Below are 19,817 nucleotides of genomic sequence, written 5' to 3' on the forward strand. Positions count from 1 at the left end.
TCAGGGCTCACAGAGACCACACAACCAAGCAGAAACTTCAGTAACCTGTGATGCTACAGACTGCTGAGAGTATAAGCAGGAGAGTGAGTCACAAGCAGGTGATTTTTCTTCTGTATTTGGCACTGGTGAGATGGAGGTGGGAGCCTTGTGGACAAAAAAGTGCAGAGAAGACACCCCGGGGTTATTCAGGAGCTGAAGAAAATATTTCGCAGTCACAGACTGAAGGGGCTTAATCTCCTTAATCTCCCCAAAAGAAAATTGAGTGTAACATGTATACAGTATGTAGGTACCTACACAGGAGAAAGTGTGAGACACCATGCAGTTCTTTACCCTAACAGAGGAAAGTATGAGAAGAACAAGTGGCTATAAGCTGAAGCCAGACAACTTCCTTCTAGAAGTCATGCCCATGACTTTACTCTGCAGGGCAATTAACTGCTGGAAAGTACCCTCGTGGGATATGGCAGGCTGGTCACTTCTTCCGATCAAGAGTCAATGCCTTACTAGAAGTCAGACTTTGGTGCCTGTGCTCAACACACAGTGAAAGCTCATGTCCCTCATTGCTAACAGGCTGCATGAAAGGGTCTAATGGCTTTAAATTATGAATTCATTTTGGCTTTAAACGTAACGAATCCATGGATGCGATGTCACATTGTCATGCTAATGCAAGCTGTGTCTATCCTGAATGTCCTGGAGAGCTGCTCATGGGAGCTAGGACAGGCTAGAGGATATGGCTGTGCACCTGAGATAAGAGACAGAAGACATTTCAACAAGGGAAAGTTGTGTGATACCCAGGCAACTGCCAGATGTTCTCACCACCTGCAGCAGTACATGGGAATGAAAATAAGCCCTTGGACACATACATCTGTCTTTACTGCATATCAGACACTCGGAAGGTGGCCTTCCTTTTTGTTAAGTGTTTCTGTTTAAATATTGTTCCTCCTGGGTTACTCCAAAGCTGGTGAAGCCAATGGCAAGACTCAGCAACTGAGAAAAAGGACACAACAAGGACAAAGCTACATATAGGCAAGGCATGACTAAATGTCAGGGTTTCTTCCCAGTATGATCCTGATCTGCTCACAGATCCTCAGCCTTACTGTATCCAACCCTAAATCAGGACATTAACAGTGCTTCACACCCTCTGGATGAAAGGCTGTAATTATTTACATCACATTAATGTTTTTGTTTTTTTAGATGAAAGATGTTGAGAATCACTTTAAAGATATAAGCAAAACAAGTTAGCTCACACCTTCCCTCTTTTCCTGTGAGCTTTTCATTGCACCTTATAGGAACCCAACAGCACCAATGCAATGCCGCTGGCAGGCAACAACAGAGGGGAGGACAGTAGGGTGTATGGGGCGAGCTTAAGAGACAGCCATGCATTATGCCCTTTCCTTATCTATCACATTCCCTAAGGTCCTGGCAAAGGGGAAGAGAGGGGAGAACAGCAAAGATGTGCTCAGAAAGAAAACAAACCAAAACAAAGAAACCCAATCAAAATAATACAGCCTCTAAGGCTCAAGCATTGCACAAAAGGAGGATCAGAAGTAAGCTAGGCTCTAAAAGGCAGAGATGACACCGAAACAGGGTGAGAGCGAGAATACAGGAGGGCAGAGAATAAAAGTTGATCTGTCTACAGGAGGAGGAGAAAAGGAGGGAGGGGAAATAGGAGAAAAAGGGTTATATTTTTGGAGTTGGGGTTTGGAAACTTGATTCTTTTTTTTTTTTCCATTTGTTTTCATAAAGGATCTCACACCTGATATTCCTCGTTCCATCCATTTCGGTTCACCAAGGGCAATGAAGAAATTCTCCTGCCTTTCGTATTCCTCCTCATCTACTATTTTAACCCTTACGGTCTTCCTGTAGGGACAACAAGAGAGACAACCGTGTACAGCGGGTCGGCCAGTTGGAGGAGACGCAGCAGCAGCACCACACGCTTCTCGCATGCAGCCCGTCCCCGCTGCCTGGGGCGGTGTGCCGTTGGCCTGCTCGTTTGACATGGCGCATCGGTCGCAGCTGCTCTTTGGGGAGCGGGAGGGTGTTAGGGGGAGATGGGGCTGGCAAGGGGGGTGAGGAAGGGAGTGAAGAGCAAGGGGAAGGGGGTTCGGACCTTGCTGATGGTTAGTGGGAGACGACTTCTGCAGCACGTTTTTTCAGTGTCACATGGTAATAGAAAGGGTATTGGCTGACTGGAAATCACCAGGAGCCACCCTGGGGTACCCAGTGCATTTTGGCTGAAAGGTCAATTGCTCCTGCTACCCTCACAATTAGTAATAAATCTGTAGGGACTCTGGGCTCGGAGACTGAGGAGAAGAGAGAGAGATGCGTACTCACAGACATGCTCCCCAGTGGGGGTGAGTCAGGTCTTTGCTATAGCTGAGGCTATAACTCTGTTAGCTTCAAAGGATGCTGAAATTTCTAATTTCCATTTTTAAAATGGCACATCTTATTGCTTCTACTCTTTGATACTGTCTGCCTCCTCTCCCTGACCTGAATGTTCCCTGACCGAGAGACTCAGCTTTCTGTGAGAGCAGACAGCTTTGCTGGGAGCTCGCAGAAGACAGAATGGTACTAAAATACCTCAGAGACTTGAATGAAAATACCCTTGACACCGGAGCAGAGCTGTCTCCTTCTCCCTGCTGCCAGGTTTCCAGGCTATGTCTAGCACCCTTGCAATGCATAAAGCTACTGTGAGCCCTCAAACAAATCAAAGGCAGAGTGTCAGCCCTCTTCCCTGCCCTGATCAGTCACTCCCAGAGCTGCTCAACAGCAACCAGACTGGAAGGTTCACAGCCTTTACCCAGTCCTTCTGAGAATTTATTAGGGTCTCTTTCTCTGCCAGGCCTTGACTCTTGTGTTTTGTTAATGTGGGACTATCAGGACACCTCATAGAAATACAGCAGGGTGATGGTCTCCTAAGATGCTGGATGTGTTTCTAGCAAGCATCTTCCCACTGATGCTACAAGACTTGCTTAAGCAGGCTCAGTCCTTCCCATCAATGGGAAGGATGGAAGGTCCCTCTATGAGCCATTGCAAAAATATTCACAACTAGGACTGTATTATCCTTCTCTCTCTCTCCTTCCCTTGTCCCCTTTCCCAGGCCCCTCCAGCACAGTTCCCATCCCACTCATGCTCCACAGGTACCATGTGACACAGGTGTGTGTGCACAGCAGTGTTTAGGATAGAGCAGTTGGAAACAAAAAGAAATCAGAGGAAAAGGAGCAGAGGAGGAAGGGCAAGAAAGAGAAGAGGAAAGAAGAGTGTTAACGTTAGTCTGCAGGGCCAGTACTACACCTTTCTGTAAACTCATATCCACCATGCGTGGGCTCATCAGCTCAATGAAGAAATTCTTGTTTTTTTCATACTCCTCATCATCAATTACCTTGATGTGAATTGTTTTGCTGTGGATGGAAAAATAATAAGTGTCATAAAGGGGAGAAGAGAATAGAGAAGCAGAAGTGGAGGAACGCAAGGAATTGCATGGGAACATTAGACAGTCAAAGTTTTCTCACTCACTGAACAGGCTCAACATGGCCCTTGAGAAAGGCTAAAGCCCACTACTGCAAGTGACATTGGCCTATCTTCTGTTCAACCAGAAGGCCTGAACATATCGTGCAAAATGTAGTTGAACACAAATAGCTCTGGTCTCCTTGCAAACTGGCAAGAGGCTCAAGAGTTGCAACACAGATCAGCACAACCGCTCACTGCACAATGTCCATGCAACAAAATCTGACTGGCACACAGGGAAGCACGCTCTGTTCACACTGCTACTCACTTTGAACACACATGCATAAAAACACATGCACAAGTACACACCACACAGGCACCAAGCTACTACCTCCATGCTGGTTCCCATTAGCCTCTCAGAGAGACACTAAGTGACCATATGGGAAGATGCTGCAACCTTTAGCTCTGAGCTCTTCATGTTAAAGTGAGCCAAAGGTGAGGCTAGTCAACCAGCTGCCTAAGGGAAAACCTGCCTCTGCAGGGGACTCTGAGTAGTGCTGGTTGCTGGACTAGCTGGGCAGAAAATCCTATGTCTCTCCTTAGACGAATTTCTTATTAGTTCCAGGAGCATTTCGTGGGAAAAGAATGAAAGAGCTTGCCATGATGTGGTTTCTTTCACAGCAAATAAATGTCTTAAACAGAGGTCACAGTTCCTTGGCTCTCACTCCTACACACATGCACACACAAATACAACAATCTAAACTTGATGGCTTTGCCAATTATGCTGTCTACCTTTCAGCTAGGGTTGCGCTGATTGTCTCAGGCTGAAAATTATACCTGCACTTTGCTTGCTTTCTTATCAGTTGAAAGGCTTGATAAAATCACATCCCTCACTCATGACAGAATGGATTGGTGCTTTCACTCTGGGATGATCTCACACCCTCTTAAATGTAAAGTTCTCTGCATATGCACCAATGATCACATATAATTACATGCTCATATACACACGTACATTCTGAACGGGCATGCATTTGTTATCTCAAGGCTCCCAGACTTCCAATCAGCCATGACCCTAAACTGGAACTGCAATTTTTAAAACGAAGAGTCAGTTCAACATGAAGTGCATTTCCATCACCGTAAAACAACTGCTCCTAAGAACCAGGCCAGCTGCCCATCTCACCAGGGAATGACTTCCCCATCTAACAGCTTAGTACCCACACACACATCTCCTCCACGGCTCTCCTGCAACGACCACTGCAAGTTCCCTGCACATCCTCAACATTTGGATCAGTCCCCTGGTGCATTTTGTATCTATAATTTGTCTTGGCTGTACATAGAAAGGAGGAGAAAAGCAGGACTGGAGATCATGGAGCCTGAGCAAAATAACCCCAGGCTTCAAATTACTGTGTGTGTCTCAGTTTCCCTGTAAGTGAGCTGTTGTGCTAATGTGCTCATAGGGTTGTGAGGAAGATGTGGATCTTTATGACTGTCAAACACAACCAAACCTACTGATACAAAGTGTTGTAGACTTAAGAAATAGCATTACACTATTCTACCCTTTGCCTTGTTGGGAAAAGGACCGACACACTACAACAGTGGTGTACATCAACAAACACATCTAGTGCCAAAGTGAGTGGGATTTGGAAATCTTTCTCATACATACTGTTGGTTGGGAACTTGAGTTCCTCCTTTCACCAGGATGGCGAGAATGACTTCCTTTGCTCCCATGAGCTCCTCCCTTGACCAGGGAGGTGAGAGTGATTTCTTTTGCTCCCATGAGAAGCTGAACTAGTCCAGGCTGTCTGTGGAGATAACTGCTTAGTGCTCTTTCAGTATCGGGCTGGAGTCGCTGAGCACTCTGCTGAATTCAAGAAGAGCTGAGCACTGACTACAAACTACAAGTTTAGTCTCAAAACTCAGTCAGCGGTCCTCACTGCTAATTTGTCACCAATCATCCCAGAAATCCTCAGGGTGGGGGTAAATATGAGGGCTTCAACACACTCACTAAGTGCCTTAGCCCATATATTAGTGACCTTGTTATGAATAAAAAACTGTACATGGCCTTACTACTTTGAATATCAGGCACTAAAAGATATCCAGTACCTTTGATCCCATACTGCTTCAGAAAGCACTCCAGTCCCAAATCCCAGGGATGCTGTGACCCCAGCTCCTGCCAGCGTAGGTAGTTATTACAGGCCCAGCTGTGTCTGAGAGCAGACAGGACAGATCTCAGGCTGTCACCCCTTGGAGCCAGGCCTGGATGAACACGGTAGCACTGACCTATGCTTACTAGCTAACACCTAAGCAACTGCTCCACTTAAGAGCAGCTGAGGAAAAGAGCATTTGCAAATCGTGTAATATCTGAGGAAGGCTTTATGACCCCCTGAAAATCACCATTTCATGACACAAAATAGGAGGGTTGATTAGTTTTCATTGCTGCAGTTTGCATACCTACTGGTATCATCAACGACCACAAAATTATCCAGTTCTCCTACAATTTGACTCTTCAGTCATCATTGGTTCTCCACTCTGGCTGTGGAAATCCTGCTCCCTGTGCTGGCTCTTGTTCTGACCAGATCCTAATCCTGTCTGTCAATGATGGCACAAGGGACTGGGGAAGAGTTTTAACAATCTTCGCTATATCCTTCGGTGTTATGAATATGCAAGAAAAATCACCTCAGATTCTTCTTTCTAAGCTAAATCATCTTTATTTTTGTCAGTGGTTGTTCTGCAAATAACCCTTACTAATGCTAGCAAGCCTTCTTTCCCTTCTCTAGACCTTTTCAATCTCTACTAATCCAGACTGAAAGATTTTAAACAGTGTGTCTCTGGTGTAAATGTCGGTGCTCTGCTAAGACTTCATTACAATTATTTCATTCCATTTTCTTTGGAGAGGTTGACAGAATTTCTCTTTTGAACCACATGTTGTCTGGGTCCCTAGTATTTTGCAAATGTTTTTCAATTTGCTGAATTAAATCTGCATCCAATTCATAGCTCTGATCTCTTTCTTGGTCGTACTACAAAACAGAAGATGGGATTTTTGAAAGTAGCCAGTGCTTCCTAAACTCCAGTTGCTTTTGAAAATCCCGTTCACAAATAGCGCTGCTTACATTTTTGAACTACTGGCAACTTCTGCTTTTTTTAGCTCTTGACTTTTCATGATTTTAAGTAGCTAATTTTTCCCTCAGCCTTTTTTCAGAGTGAAAATATGAGGAGTGAGAAATAGGGAAGAAATCAGCATTTCACTTTAAAAAGCAGAAAAAGTGTAACTTTTTTTTCCAAAAGGGGTCTTCAGTGTGAACAGCCCCATGTTACTCAGTATCTGCAACAAAACTTGTCTGCAAAGGATGCAGACCATGTTTCCTGGAGGCCGATTTAGGTATCACGACAAAGCCATTCTACAGCTTTAGGCAATACGTATAATGAATGCACATTATTTGAGTCTGTCTTTTTACAGTGACTTTTTTTTTTTTTTTTTTTTTTTTTAAGAGGTGGCTCTCCCATTTCTGCGAGTGGTGTATGCGCATACTGAAGTGGAGAAGAAATACCATTTAATGAGAAAGCATGCACGGAAGATGATCTCCAAGTCTGTGTGTGTGGAAAGCCTGATTTTACACAATCCACTCAACTGCACAATGAATACTCAAAGCTGTGGACTCAAGGAAGTAATGACTCACTGCGTGCACATTTTGTTAAGTGCAGAGTGGTCTATATAGCCTACTAAGTAGTTCCACAGGGGTGAGATTTCTTTATAGTTGTCTTTTTTTAATTTAAAAGAAAGTCGAGAAAGAGAACCCAGTGGATTTCTGTAGAGAAGATACGCTTTAAAATGTTGACATTACAAAAGGAAGCCCCCTGATGTCAGGAAACAGCATAGTTTCCTAAGACCACTGGGAAACCTTCACTCTGCCTGCTGCTTTGCCAGAGGCTGCAGTCCCCAGGCCCTGCCTCACCTTCCCAGGTGACACCGGGTCACCTCTCTTCTCCTCCCTTTGGGGTGACACCGCCTCATGCTTGGGGCCAAACAGATCTGCATGCTAATTCTTGAATACTGCTGACAATGAAAAGGGAAAAAACTTCTTGTCTCATTTGCTGGCAGACTAAAAATAGTATACCAGTGAAGGTATTTTGAAAGCTGTCCAAACACAGGGGCAGAAGTAAAATAATACAAATTTGTATTTCTGATTCTGGGTGTGTTTTTTTCCTCTGAACCTTCTTTAAAATATGCCTGTGTACATGCCTTTTGCAACTGGATGTGTCAATATACATGCTATCCACACCAACCAGAGCGCAAGTAGGGGCTACAAACGAGTATAAAATGTTCCCTGTCTGAGTGGCTGTTGTTTCAGCGCTCTTGGCAACTGGCCCCCTGACTCTCAAGTACACAAGGCAGAAAGTGAAGAGAAGTTATTTGAGAGCAAACAGAATTTTCTGCAAACTTTTGGGCCCTCTGCTTGGTATATGGCCGTATCTGAGATCTTACTTGTTTTGGGAGGACGCAGAAAGATAGGGCCATGTATTGATACCCAGAAATCAATCCAAGTAATGTGGCACTGCCTCCAATACCTCCAAAGTTTTTTTTTTCTTTGGGCTCATGTGCATTCCTGTTCACACTCTGCTGATCTTTGCCTGGTATCGCCACCCCAGGCTGCGGGTCTTCCAGACCATCCCCCTTGCCCTAATTCTCTGTTGCACAGGAGAGACAGGATAACACCTCACACACACTCAGTCTGGCTGTGCAACTGGCTTTAACTCCCCAGCACACCACAGGCCTGATGAACTCACCACACTAGCATCGTCTCTTCTAAACAAAAATTCAAGCCCAGCACTCTGATGATCCCACCTTTTCCACTCCTTTCTACAAGTGGAAAGTCCAACTGCAAGAGACTGTCCATGCCTGAAAAGCCCCTTCCAGCACCAGAGCTCAGTCAACTGTTTCTGACACATGCATGCACAGAGGATCACATGGTCCTGAACCCTGGTTGTATGTCAGTGGATAACACACTTCCCCCCACTACCTGCACCTGGATCCAAGTCACTCTGCAGTGAAATAGAAACTTGCCATCCTGCTCACTGAAATGCAGCAAAGTTTAACACTGATGTAAAGGTGAGGGCCACTTGCTGGCTCAAAGCCAGCTGGATCAGCCAGCATCCCCAGAATAAAACTGACCCACAGACAGCGTCTTGGTGGGAACCCTGAGGGCTGTGCCAGGCTGTGGGGACATGAACAACACCTTCTGAGCTCAGGCAAAGGGAACGCTAACTGGGTGCTGCTCTTTCTTGACCTTTCAACAGAGCAAAGCATAAGGCTGATTAATGGAGGGAGAGTAGAGCCAAGTCAACACACTGACATTAACACCAAGCACATGCATAGGGTCAGCTAACGCCGTGCAGTGACAGACCATGTGCCTCTTTGCCATCCATAGGAGAGAACACCATGGGCTGCAGGGACCTGGGCCCTACAAATTTCAATACCTAGGACCAAACCCAAGCAGAGGGCACAGAGACTCCACAACATACACAGATGAGGCCAAAGCCACCTTCATCAGCTAATCTTCATACAGCAAAGCTGAATGTGGCCTGTGCAGACAAAGGCAGCCTTATACCCCTTACCCAACCTGTTGTAGGCTCAAAAGAGGATGAGCTGCACCAGGACAGTACTATACCTGACCTACATGGCTTTGCTGAGAGCCCATGCTCATTTTCACAGCACTGTGGACTACACAGCTTCGGGGACCCAGCCTAGCAGCCTTGAGGTGTGGGCTGTGTGATAGGGACCCTCTGGCTACTCAGGCACCCTGGCACCGCGCTCAGTTGGCCAGTGCAGCCTGGATGGCTCCAGCCAAGCTCACAGTCTCTGCCCAGTATCACTCCAGTCCCAGCGAGTTTCCAAACCTTACTGTGCAAGGGAAAAAGGAGAAAGGCAGAAACGAAAGAAGGAACGGAGAAGTTTCCAGGGACTGTTCAGTGACACCGTGAGGTGGGTGACCGCTCACAGGGCAAGTGCTGCATAGCGTGGAATATTTAACCTTTTGCTATTATTTTGCAGCAGCAGGAAGAAAGCATCCCCAGTCCCAGGGCCGCCCGGTAGACTGCAAGGAATGGGGCGCCGGGCTCAGCTCGCTTCCTTGTGGGGAAGTGCCCTTGTCTCAGCTGGCTCGCTGCTTTGGTGACTGTCGCTGTGGAAAGGTCAGCGCTGACAAAGGGTGTTTTGGTGCCTATCAGGACGGTGAGGCAGTCCCTCCCAGTCTGGCGCGGCTGGGTTAGGGTTGCCTGTTCCCAAGCTCTGCAACTTCTTTAACTACTAAGAGCACTTTACTCCTCTCTAGTGCTACAAAAGCAACTGTAACTACGGCTACAACCTAAGCTGCAGTAAATCGTCTTGAGGCCAAAACACAGATTGCTCCCTTGCAACACTGCCCTCATATCTCACCTGCAGCCACACGGATAGCTACCTCCTAGAAATGCCTAGAGAGCACAGGAGATGGATGGGGAGAAGGACTGGAGTGTAACACCACTCTGGGAAGACATCGCATTAATGTGAGAGATGTGACAGGAGGACACCGAGAGGCAGGGAGCGAGCGTGAGCAGAAGGCGTGGGAACATTTTGCTGCAAGAACATTGTGACAGTTTCCTGAAATTAATCGAGGCAGATGCCGGCACGAGAGGGTCTTGCAGCACAACAGGCCTGACGGGAACATTCCCCCTAATGGGAAGTGAGGGGTCTGAAGCGCACCTTGCTCAGCCGGGCAGCTTTCATTCCCCAACAGCTGATGCCTCTGCATCAGGGAAAGGAGGACACTTTCCATCCTTCCTCTTTCTCTGACAGCTTCCTCATGGCCAAGACATATCTCAGACGGTTGGAAAGCTGAGAACAACAAAGGCCATCCAAAACTCTGTCCTGGCAATCAACTGCCTTCATTAAATGACAATGGGAGTTGGAAAGGAGGAGTCACTCTGCAAACAAAACCAAACCCAAAAGCTCCACAACCAGTACCAACCCACAGCTTAACTCAATCTCAACATTTACATGGGTTGATTTGCAGAAACAGCTCTTTAATTCAGGCCTCAGTAGCCTTTTCAACAGGCTGAACAATGCTTTTAATTTGGAAAAGCATGGGTAGCTTATCCTTCTCCATGTGCATCTAGGAGTCAGACTGAGCATGGAAGGGACAATCGCCAGAAGTACTGAAACAGATTTTCCTAGCCTGACAGGGAGCCTCCTCAGCCTTCCACAAGATCTGTTTGTGTGAGATTCCCTGCCCAGATCGGTTAAGCTGACCCATTTTCACATTTTCCATAAGCTCCAGGTGAGTCCCCAGCCTCTGCTGCCAGGCAGTTTGCACAGATACAACAAGAGGAGAAATAGGCCTTTCAGTAGCAAAAGCACACAGCCGTGGCAGCTTCTGAGACTGCTAGGAAATAACTCTTAGAGGGCTGCTGGGGTTTCTTCCTGCTCTGGAGGCAATATTACCATGTTAGACAAGGAGACCTATCTCCAGAAAAAAACAAAAAGCAAACCATTCGACTTCTGATTCAAAATCATAGGGGACCCACTGTGGCTACAGCTATACCTCTGCTCTTAAAATTGGGAAGGACAAGGATAACTGAAGGACTGTGGTACAGCAGGACAAGGTGAGATCTGTAGTTCCCAGGGATTACATGTGCATACAGAAGTCAGAATAGCTGCTCTCTCCTGTTTTCTGTGTGGACATTGCACACTGTCACCAATAGCCCTTAGATGGTGCCAGTCCAGGCTCTCCTTTAGACACATACTTAAAAATAATCACTGTTTTTAAAAGTTAAGGATGGGAAAGCTCCTCTAGGGAACAACATTAATAAGGAGATTTCCCTGAGTAAGCACCAGAAGATGAAATGAACAGACATTGATCTTCTCCTAAAGGACTTCATGCACATGACGTTGCTAAATTCCCTATAAGGGGAGTACATAGGATAATCTATAAAATCATTTTATTTGACAACACATCCTCTTCCAACACATAAGGCAACAACTGAATGGTTATTTGATTAATGTGCTAGAAAATACTGAGTCTCTTTGCGGAGACTCTCATTTGCAGGAATTATTGCAGTGGAGGTTAAGAGGATGTGTCTGCATGACTTTGGAATGTAAAATAAGGCTCAGCTCTAAAAACAGCATAGGTCAGGAAATGTCACATAGAGTATACCATTGAAACAGGCAGTGTTGTGCAAGGGCAGGATTTACAGTCCCTGGTGGGATGCTGTTAGCCAGGATGGAAAGCATCCAGGACAGCAAGGTAAACATCCCTGGGACAGTGAGAAGTACCAGGAGATCTTTAGTAACTCATTAATGTGAATCATTAGTGCACACAGATCAGGTCAAGCCATAGCATTCTTAACGCATCTCAACATACCTAAATCTTCATCTGATTTGCTGCAGGTACAGGCCCTGCGCCACGAATTTCAAAATGTGTGGTGCCAGTCTTACTCTTCCCCAGAGCCCTGCATGTGACTGCTGGCATTGGGCTGGGTTTTCAACAAGGAAATATATGGATAGGATCTGTTCCCTCTGCCAGAAGATCTCATTGAGAAGTCATGTTGCAGTAATGCTGACCATATAAGATGTCAAAACTTGAGGCAAACCACAGGGGATTAAATAAGACTGTTGTACAGCGGGGAGCTGGCTTTGTCTGGGCCACTGGGAGGCAGACATATAACACAGCAACGCAACAGCGCTGGCAGACAAGGTGCCCTGGTGCGAGGCACACGGTCATAGGGAGTAGCACATCAAGTAACCAAGGCTGGGGCAAGCAGAGTCATTTTGAAGCAAAGAGTTATGCTGCCATGTAGGAAAAGATGAGGGAAGTGTTTGAGGAGGAAAAGCATTAAATCCCAAAGCAGATTCCCAAAGCTTGCCAAGGAGATGATAAGCAATCTTCATTTCAACGGGGAATCATGGTAATTTAAGGACCCATCCAGAGTAAGACCAGGATAGACAGGATATACACTGGGCTTCAGATCATGCCCATGAAAGGAGATTTTTGGCTCCCAGGGGGACTGTAGCGGGGGAAACAGTTTTTGAAGCATGCCGCTGCAGTCACCAGTGATAGTCACAGTTTGTTCTAACAGCCAGGTCAGAATTTAAGGTGTCTCCAAGGTCAGAGCAGATCTTGGTACCAGTTACCTAAGCAGATGCCAACAGGATAGACAAACTGTCAGCATAGAGTTTCAGGCAGATCACTGATGTACAAGTCGCTGATGCATGCGTTACAAAAGAACTGGTGCTAGTACAGAAGCTGGAGACAAGCCACTGCGGGCTGATTTCCAGAAACTGGCTGTGTCATTCATCAGGACCTTGGAAGAGCAGCTAAGGGACCTCCGCTCTGTGCAACAAGCACAGGGGGAACAGGCCGGACAGTTTCAGACCAGTCTGCTGTAAAGTCACACACAGAAGTCCAATAATAAATTGATCTTTTTTTGAATTTTTTAACTTCAGGATGGCCTATGGGATAACTAGATGATCATTATCATAGGGCTGTCTGTGGTGCTACTCATGATATGACCTCTGTATTCCTCCAGGCAAGCCTGAGGCCATGCAAGCAATCACTTGATACTTCTGTGCTTCAATTTCTAAATCTACGCAGTGGTGGTGATCCCTATTTCTCTCACAGGAGCCTGTGTAGGGGACGGTCATTACTTGCAAAACATTCGAACTGCTCGTTTAGAAGATGCTACAGTTGTAAGCAGGGTGAAGAAAGGGAGCAGAGAGTGCTTTGGGTGGTGGTGGAAGTGGGAACAATACCAGCTTCCTGTTTCATTTAATTTGGCTCTGATTTGAAGGGAGTTTTGCATTTCTATAGTGCATCTCCTCTTCCTTGCTAAAGCTCCTTTATGCCATTGGGGAACCAAAAAGCCTCAGAAAACAGGGCTGGAACTGACAGCTAGCACTCAGCTAGTTCACCCCTGACCCTGGGCAGAACCAGTTCCACCAAGCCACTTCTGACAGGCAGTTGCCCATTTTTTGGGGGTTTGTTTTGGTTTTTTTTGGGGGGGGGGTTGTTTTTTGGGGGGGTTTTTTGGTTTTTTTGGGGGGTTTTTGGTTTTTTTTGTTTTTTGGGTTTTTTGGGGGGGTTTTTTGGGGGGGTTTTGGGGGGTTTTTGGGTTTTTTGGGGTTGTTTTTGGGTGGGTTTTTTTGGTTGTTTTTGGGTGGGTTTTTGGGGTTGTTTTTGGGGATTTTTGGGTTTTTGGGGGGTTTTTTTGGGGGGGTTTTGGGGGGGGTTTTGGGGGGGGGTTTGGGGGTTTTCCTTGGGGTTTTCCTTGGGGCTTTTTTTGGGGGGGCTTTTTTGGGGGGCTTTTTTTGGGGGGGGGTTGGGGGGGGTTTTGGGGGGGGTTTTCCTTGGGGCTTTTTTGGGGGGGCTTTTTTTTGGGGGGGGGTTTTGGGGGGGGGTTTGGGGGGTTTTCCTGGGGGCTTTTTTTGGGGGGCTTTTTTTTGGGGGGGGGTTTGGGGGGGGTTTCCTTGGGGGCTTTTTTTGGGGGGGGTTTTGGGGGGGGGTTTTGGGGGGGGGGTTTTGGGGGTTTTCCTGGGGGCTTTTTTTTGGGGGGGGGTTTTGGGGGGGGGGTTCCCTTGGGGTTTTCCTTGGGGCTTTTTTTGGGGGGGGTTTTGGGGGGGGGTTTTTTGGGGGGGTTTTTTTTGGAGGGGGGTTTTGGGGGGGGGTTTTTGGGGGGGGTTTTGGGGGGGGGTTGGGGTTTTTTTTGGTTTTTTTTTGGTTTTTTTTGGGGGTTTTTTTTTTTGTTTTTTTGGGGGGTTTTTTTTGGGGGGTTTTTTTTGGGGGTTTTTTTTGGGGGGTTTTTTTTGGGGGGTTTTTTTTGGGGGGTTTTCTTTTTGGGGGGTTTTTGGGGGGTTTTTGGGGGGTTTTTGGGGGGTTTTTGGGGGGTTTTTGGGGGGTTTTTTCTTTGGGTTTTTTTTGGGGGTTTTTTTTTGGGTTTTTTTTGGGGGGGTTTTTTTGGGGGGTTTTTTGGGGGGTTTTTTTGGGGTTTTTTTTTTTTTTAACTTTTAATGCTGGAGACTTTGCTGGACAATCTCTACCTGCCCCAGACACTCTTCCCCAATGTTTCATCTCTTTACCCTTAAAAAGTCCTTCCTAACATCCAACTTGACTCATAAGATATGAACTTCCTTGGGAAGGGAAGGGGAAGAATCTTTCAGCACTGCCTCCCAGCACAAGTGACAAAGGCAGCACTATGTCCCCTGCTGTCTGTCTCCAACACAGAGAGGTAGCAAAGAAGGTGGCACAGAGGGAGCTGGGGAGAGAAATTTTCTCAGTTCGCAGCTGGGATCTACACAGGTGACAAAGTCCTGCTGCTCTCCTTCACTGCACATGCAGCCCAGAGTGCTCCTCCGCTCTGTTCACTGCGAGGGCCAACATCTGTCTCTGCCACAGGGGATCACAGGAGGGGAAATATATGCTGACAGAGATGCTTACTTTCCTAGCTGTGCCCAAAGTAGATGTATCAGGAGAGAGCAACCAGGCAGCCTGGTCTGAGATCCTGGTTTCCCTCCTTCCCTGTCCTCCTGAGACCATGTGGAACTTCACCTGGGACCAGTGGGAAGTCAGGGGCTTAGTCTGGATGGCTGTTGGCTGTGCAGACACTGTTGATGTTGAACCATGTCTTGATAAGGGATAAAGAAGGAAATATTGACACAAAAAAGTGATTTCCCTTTGTGTATTCCCCATGTAATCTTGGCTAATTAGTAAATTGGCTCATGTCTCAATTAGAGCTATTGAAAATGCTTTAGTCACTGATGCATGGTAATTAAAGGGACATAGCCAAGACTAAAGCCATATTTCTTTTTTTGTTCGTATTAGAAAACTTTGAAATGTTACCAGTAAGAGATTTATAGTGATAGCTGGTAAAAAAAGAACCCAGATGAAAATCTGCCTAAGTGTTACCCTTCCTGCATCCTGGAATGGAAAAACAAAAGTGGTCACTTTGTGCCTGTGGTCAGCTTCACTTTTCAGTTCCTATTTCTTTCCTGCCACAGCAGTGCATCCCTCACTCTTCACTGCCATGCAAAGAGACATAAAATACTGTCAAATTCACAATAGAATTTAATACCTATTTTGCAAAGGTGCAAATAACTGTACAAGCAATGAGAAATCAGAACTGCTAAGTTACTAGACAGGCAGGTGAGCCCATTAAGCACTATCATTCCTTCTAAAAATCACTAAGTACTTGATATGGTACATGTGTCAGCCACAGGAATCAGCACTGGAACTGTTAAATAGCAAATGTTACAAACAGAACTCTGAAGCCATGGAGGAGCTGAAAAAGGCGTGCTGGGAGGCACAACAAAATGCTCTGGGAGCTTCTTTAACACAGTCAGCCCTGCCAGATAAGCAGATTTCCAAAGCACTCTATTTATATTTCACTTTGTTCAAACATCATAGAATTCTCTAATGCAGAGTGTTCTTTCTTCAGAAAAGATGCCACAATTTGGTTTAAGAATTTCTGCAAAGAAGGGAAGGATATGTTTTTTTTAAAAGCCCTTTCTCTCAGCTGAGTCCATATTGCTGATTGGCTGAGTTGAGATATTTGAGTTGGGTTATATAAGCTTAATAGCCCACCTCCACAGGCTTCCCCCCCCCCCCCCATTCAGATTAATAGAGCTATTTTTAATATTAAATAATTTCAGGCCTGGCTATAATCTTTGTTCAAATTCCTCTCTTAAAAACATGAATCTAGGTTGATTTGTGTGACACATTCTAGACTGTTAGCTCCGAAGACTTAAGTCCCATGTACAGAAACACAAACCAGCCCTTGCATGGCCTGCTGCAGGTCAACTTGTTCTTGCTGGCCCAATTGAGACTCATTGCTCAAGGGCCAAAGAGAGGACAGTCTTTGTGACCTGTGGAGATACTTGCTGAGGTCTGTACTACCAGACACGTGTCTGGTAGAGGTAATAACTCAACTTGGACGGTCCATGAAATGTCAGTTCTGGTGGGTGTCAGTCTGCGGTAGGTGTGATGCAGTGCCAGGTGCCTGGGCATGAACAGTTCCCGCCTCACTATATTAAGTTAGTTCCTGGGGACCAGCCTCTGTGAGAGGATGTAACCTTTCCCTCTTAGAAAGTAACTCTAAAAAGAGCAAAACCTCAGCCACAACCCCACTGTGGTCACACAGCACAGAATTTAAGAAAAAGTATAGCGCAGAGAAAGAAGGAAGCAGGAGAATTGATTCCCTATTGAAGGCCTTTCATTTTTTCTGCTGCCAGCTTAGTCCAATGCATCAACAAGACCCTCTGATGTCCAAACCCATCATGGATGTCAATAGCCAGATGAAGCACTGGAAGCATTTTTGTTTGCTGTGAAGAATGGCTACAAAACCTGATAGGGTGAGGGCGTGGGAACGCCCCAGACAGGAGAGGGTAGGCTGAACTACCTCAAAATGTCTTGAGATGTCCTGAGCTAACACAAAACAAGCATTCAGATGAAAATGACCCCAGTTTCACCAAATCACTCCTGAATCTCATTTGCAAGACATTCTTTACTGACTAGCATTAGCAGTCTAGTGCTTCAAGCTGTCACCCCTGGTTTTAGACTGTAAGCTGAAGGCATGGAGATTTGGAAGCTATATTTAGATGTCTTCTCTATTCTTTAGCAACACAGTGTTGCCATGGAGATGCTGGCACAGACGAGAAGGTGGGGACGAAGGGGGAGAGGAAGTTGAAGAATGAGAAGTGCCAGGTTCAAAACAACAGTCACCAGCCTGGGAAGTCTTTAAATTCTCTGTAGGACAAAAATTGCAGAAAGCTGCTAGCTGAAGTGATCCCTCTGGCACTGCCAGATTGTTACCTGCCGTGTACTATTTAGTGCTTTGTAAAGGCAGATTTTAAGAGACTAAACAACCAGCCTTTGGGCACTTCTCTTTTGGGAGAACATTCCCCCACTGACTAGGGCTCACTGCCTGCCTGAAGTGTGCTCTGAGCACAGCTCCCTTCTCCAGCTCATCACCCTTGTGAGCTCTGATAACCAGCTATGTCGTCAGGACCTCCTCTCTTGGCATAGTTCTAGAAGGCTGCATGTTAGTGCTGTTGGCTGTTGCTCAGTTGATCTCTACCCTAGCTTCTCTAATGTCTCCAAAATACAGATTCTCTGAACTCCAAAAAGATTTTCAAAATCCTTCTGCTATGGGGATCCCAGAAATGTAATACCATGGCTTCAATGGCATGTGATATCTCACTGGAGATATGCTACCCACTGCTGCCTGAGTGCCAAAACAAGCCCTCTGTGAGCTCCACCCCAGCCTCTTAACTCTTCCATGCCTGCCATGATGAATTACAAGCTCATATTGATTCGGTCTCAGCTGTTCAGGTGGGAAAAAGAGGCAAGAAAATTGATTTATCAAAGCTCTAATAGAAGGACAACCTCACGTAATGTGCCTCAGTTCAGCTTGGGAACTGAAGACTAGAAAGCAGGAAGGAAGGCCAAAGTCTTGTGAAAATGCCACTAGCTATTTCTCAGAAGACTGATGACAGAGTGGGTCAGTCCTAACCAGCTTTGACCAAAATAAGGTGCCTAGGGACATGGACTCCAGCTGTTCATATGTTCATACATTTCAATGAGGAAAGGAAATGAGCAAGAAAAAGATGGCCATAGTGACCTCCTCTATGGCTGCTAATGGTCTTGGCTGGCTCCTGGCATTGCTGAGACAACTTTGTTGCTGCTGAGACAGAAAGGAAGCCCCAGTTAGGGACAGAGCTGGCCAAAGGCTTGCCAGCAGGGTAGGCAGCCTGCATGCTGGTGCTCCAGGAGTGAGCCACGCAGCAGGTCACTCGAGACAGGAAGGGAGGCTGATGGCCGTAGAGACCTGAGCTTGCCCATCCTACTGCCATGGGAGCCAGGCTGTGGCGGGAGCGAAGGTGGCTACCACTGGGAGGGATTACAGGCCCTTGACCTCCTGCCACGATATATCCAAATCCCCTTTGCTGGCAACAGACACGGACAGGCTTTTTGTGATCAAACTTGCAGCTCTGAGCAGAGATTGCATATACTGCCCAAAATACTAGTCCCTGTCTCCTTCCAGTATAGACAACATAGGTAGAGGCCAAGTGTTCCTCTTAATGTGGCTGTTCCCAGGACTCTGTGCTCTAGGCTTACTTACACCTGAAATTTTGTTTGCCAGGTCACCCCAGTTTGCAGCACTGGAGCCACCATATCTTAACTCTTCCATGTCTGCCTAGACCTCTTTCTTGGATCCTGTACGTAACAGCATCCCCAGAGTTCAGTGCTCTAAGCACACTGGAAATGGTGGTGAGCAAAGCAAACTCCAACTGGCTTTACAGGTCATGAAGATAGACAGGCACCAGGTAAGATGCATGACTGGCAAAACTTGTGGTTTCATAAACACAGTTCTTCACTGAAAGAAAATTACAAAATTCTGGCAGTTACAGGTCAGCTCACATCACATGCTGCAGGCTGTGGAGAGGCCTGCAGGTGAGGAACAAATGAGTATCCAACAGACAGACACAACAACTACAAGAATCCTTCACACTTTGCCGCTTGGAAATAGAAACTTGCCTCTCCCATCTCAAGTTGCTGATGCTACAGGAAAACCTGTCTCCACACCAGCCTAGCAAGTCCCTCTTTTCTCTCCCTCCCCCTGCTTTTCTCAGATACACATGCACATGATGCTTTCAACTCAGCAGGGCAGTGCTCAGCCCAGCCATTTGAGTTGCACTACATTCAATGGAGCAGCAAGGCAGCAATCTGTAGGAAATTAATGAGCTGCAAACAACACTGTTCAGCTGCCAGTCTGAAATGAGTCTCATCTGCACACTGCAGATAGAATTATTATATACAAACAAAAGGAACTGGAGCTGGATCAGGGGTGCTTGGGCTCTGGTCACAGGCTTCTTGTGCCCAAGATAAGGGACATCACACCAAATTGCCAAGGCAACAAAGTTACAAACCCAATTGTTCACACAGATCCAAAATACTGCATCATAACTCCTTTCTGTGTTCAAGGCACTATGCATTCAATCAGGTTCACCATTTTTTTACTTCCCTTCTGTAGCACCGAAAATAGGGTAGAAGATACTCAGTTACACTGTTTTATTTCACTCCTGGGGATTGTTTTCATTCTATTTCTTACCTAATAACAAACAGTGGAAAAACAAACAGGGCCATTTGTTAGCTTCCTAGAGCTAGTGCCTCGGACAGAGTCCCCAGGAGAAGGCCAGGCCTGCTGGGTTTGCAGCTGTGGGTCAGCACAGCTGGCTGTGGGGCAACATAGCAACAGTCTGTGCTTCCAGGATCCAGAAGTAGTGTAGACTTTTCACCTTAGAAGAGCCACCTCATTGTTCATAAACTAAACAAAAACTAGCTCATCAGAGC

General features: G+C 46.2%; 1 protein-coding gene across 4 annotated transcripts in view; it reads right to left on the minus strand.

Annotated features, from left to right (window-relative positions):
- The window catches only part of SLC8A3 (solute carrier family 8 member A3), a 136,159-nt gene that overhangs the window by 27,453 nt on the left and 88,889 nt on the right, over nt 1–19,817 (minus strand). For 3 of the 4 annotated variants that reach the window (XM_026095858.2, XM_026095856.2, XM_026095857.2), the window contains exon 3: nt 1,754–1,857. In XM_026095858.2, coding sequence (XP_025951643.1) covers nt 1,754–1,857 — 104 coding nt within the window. Of the gene's footprint in view, nt 1–1,753; nt 1,858–3,291; nt 3,399–19,817 lie in introns of all 4 variants that reach the window. The other variant, XM_026095855.2, reaches the window with a different exon arrangement.

The sequence above is a fragment of the Dromaius novaehollandiae genome, chromosome 5 (genome assembly GCF_036370855.1).
Source record: "Dromaius novaehollandiae isolate bDroNov1 chromosome 5, bDroNov1.hap1, whole genome shotgun sequence".
NCBI classification, from domain to species: Eukaryota; Metazoa; Chordata; class Aves; order Casuariiformes; family Dromaiidae; genus Dromaius; species Dromaius novaehollandiae.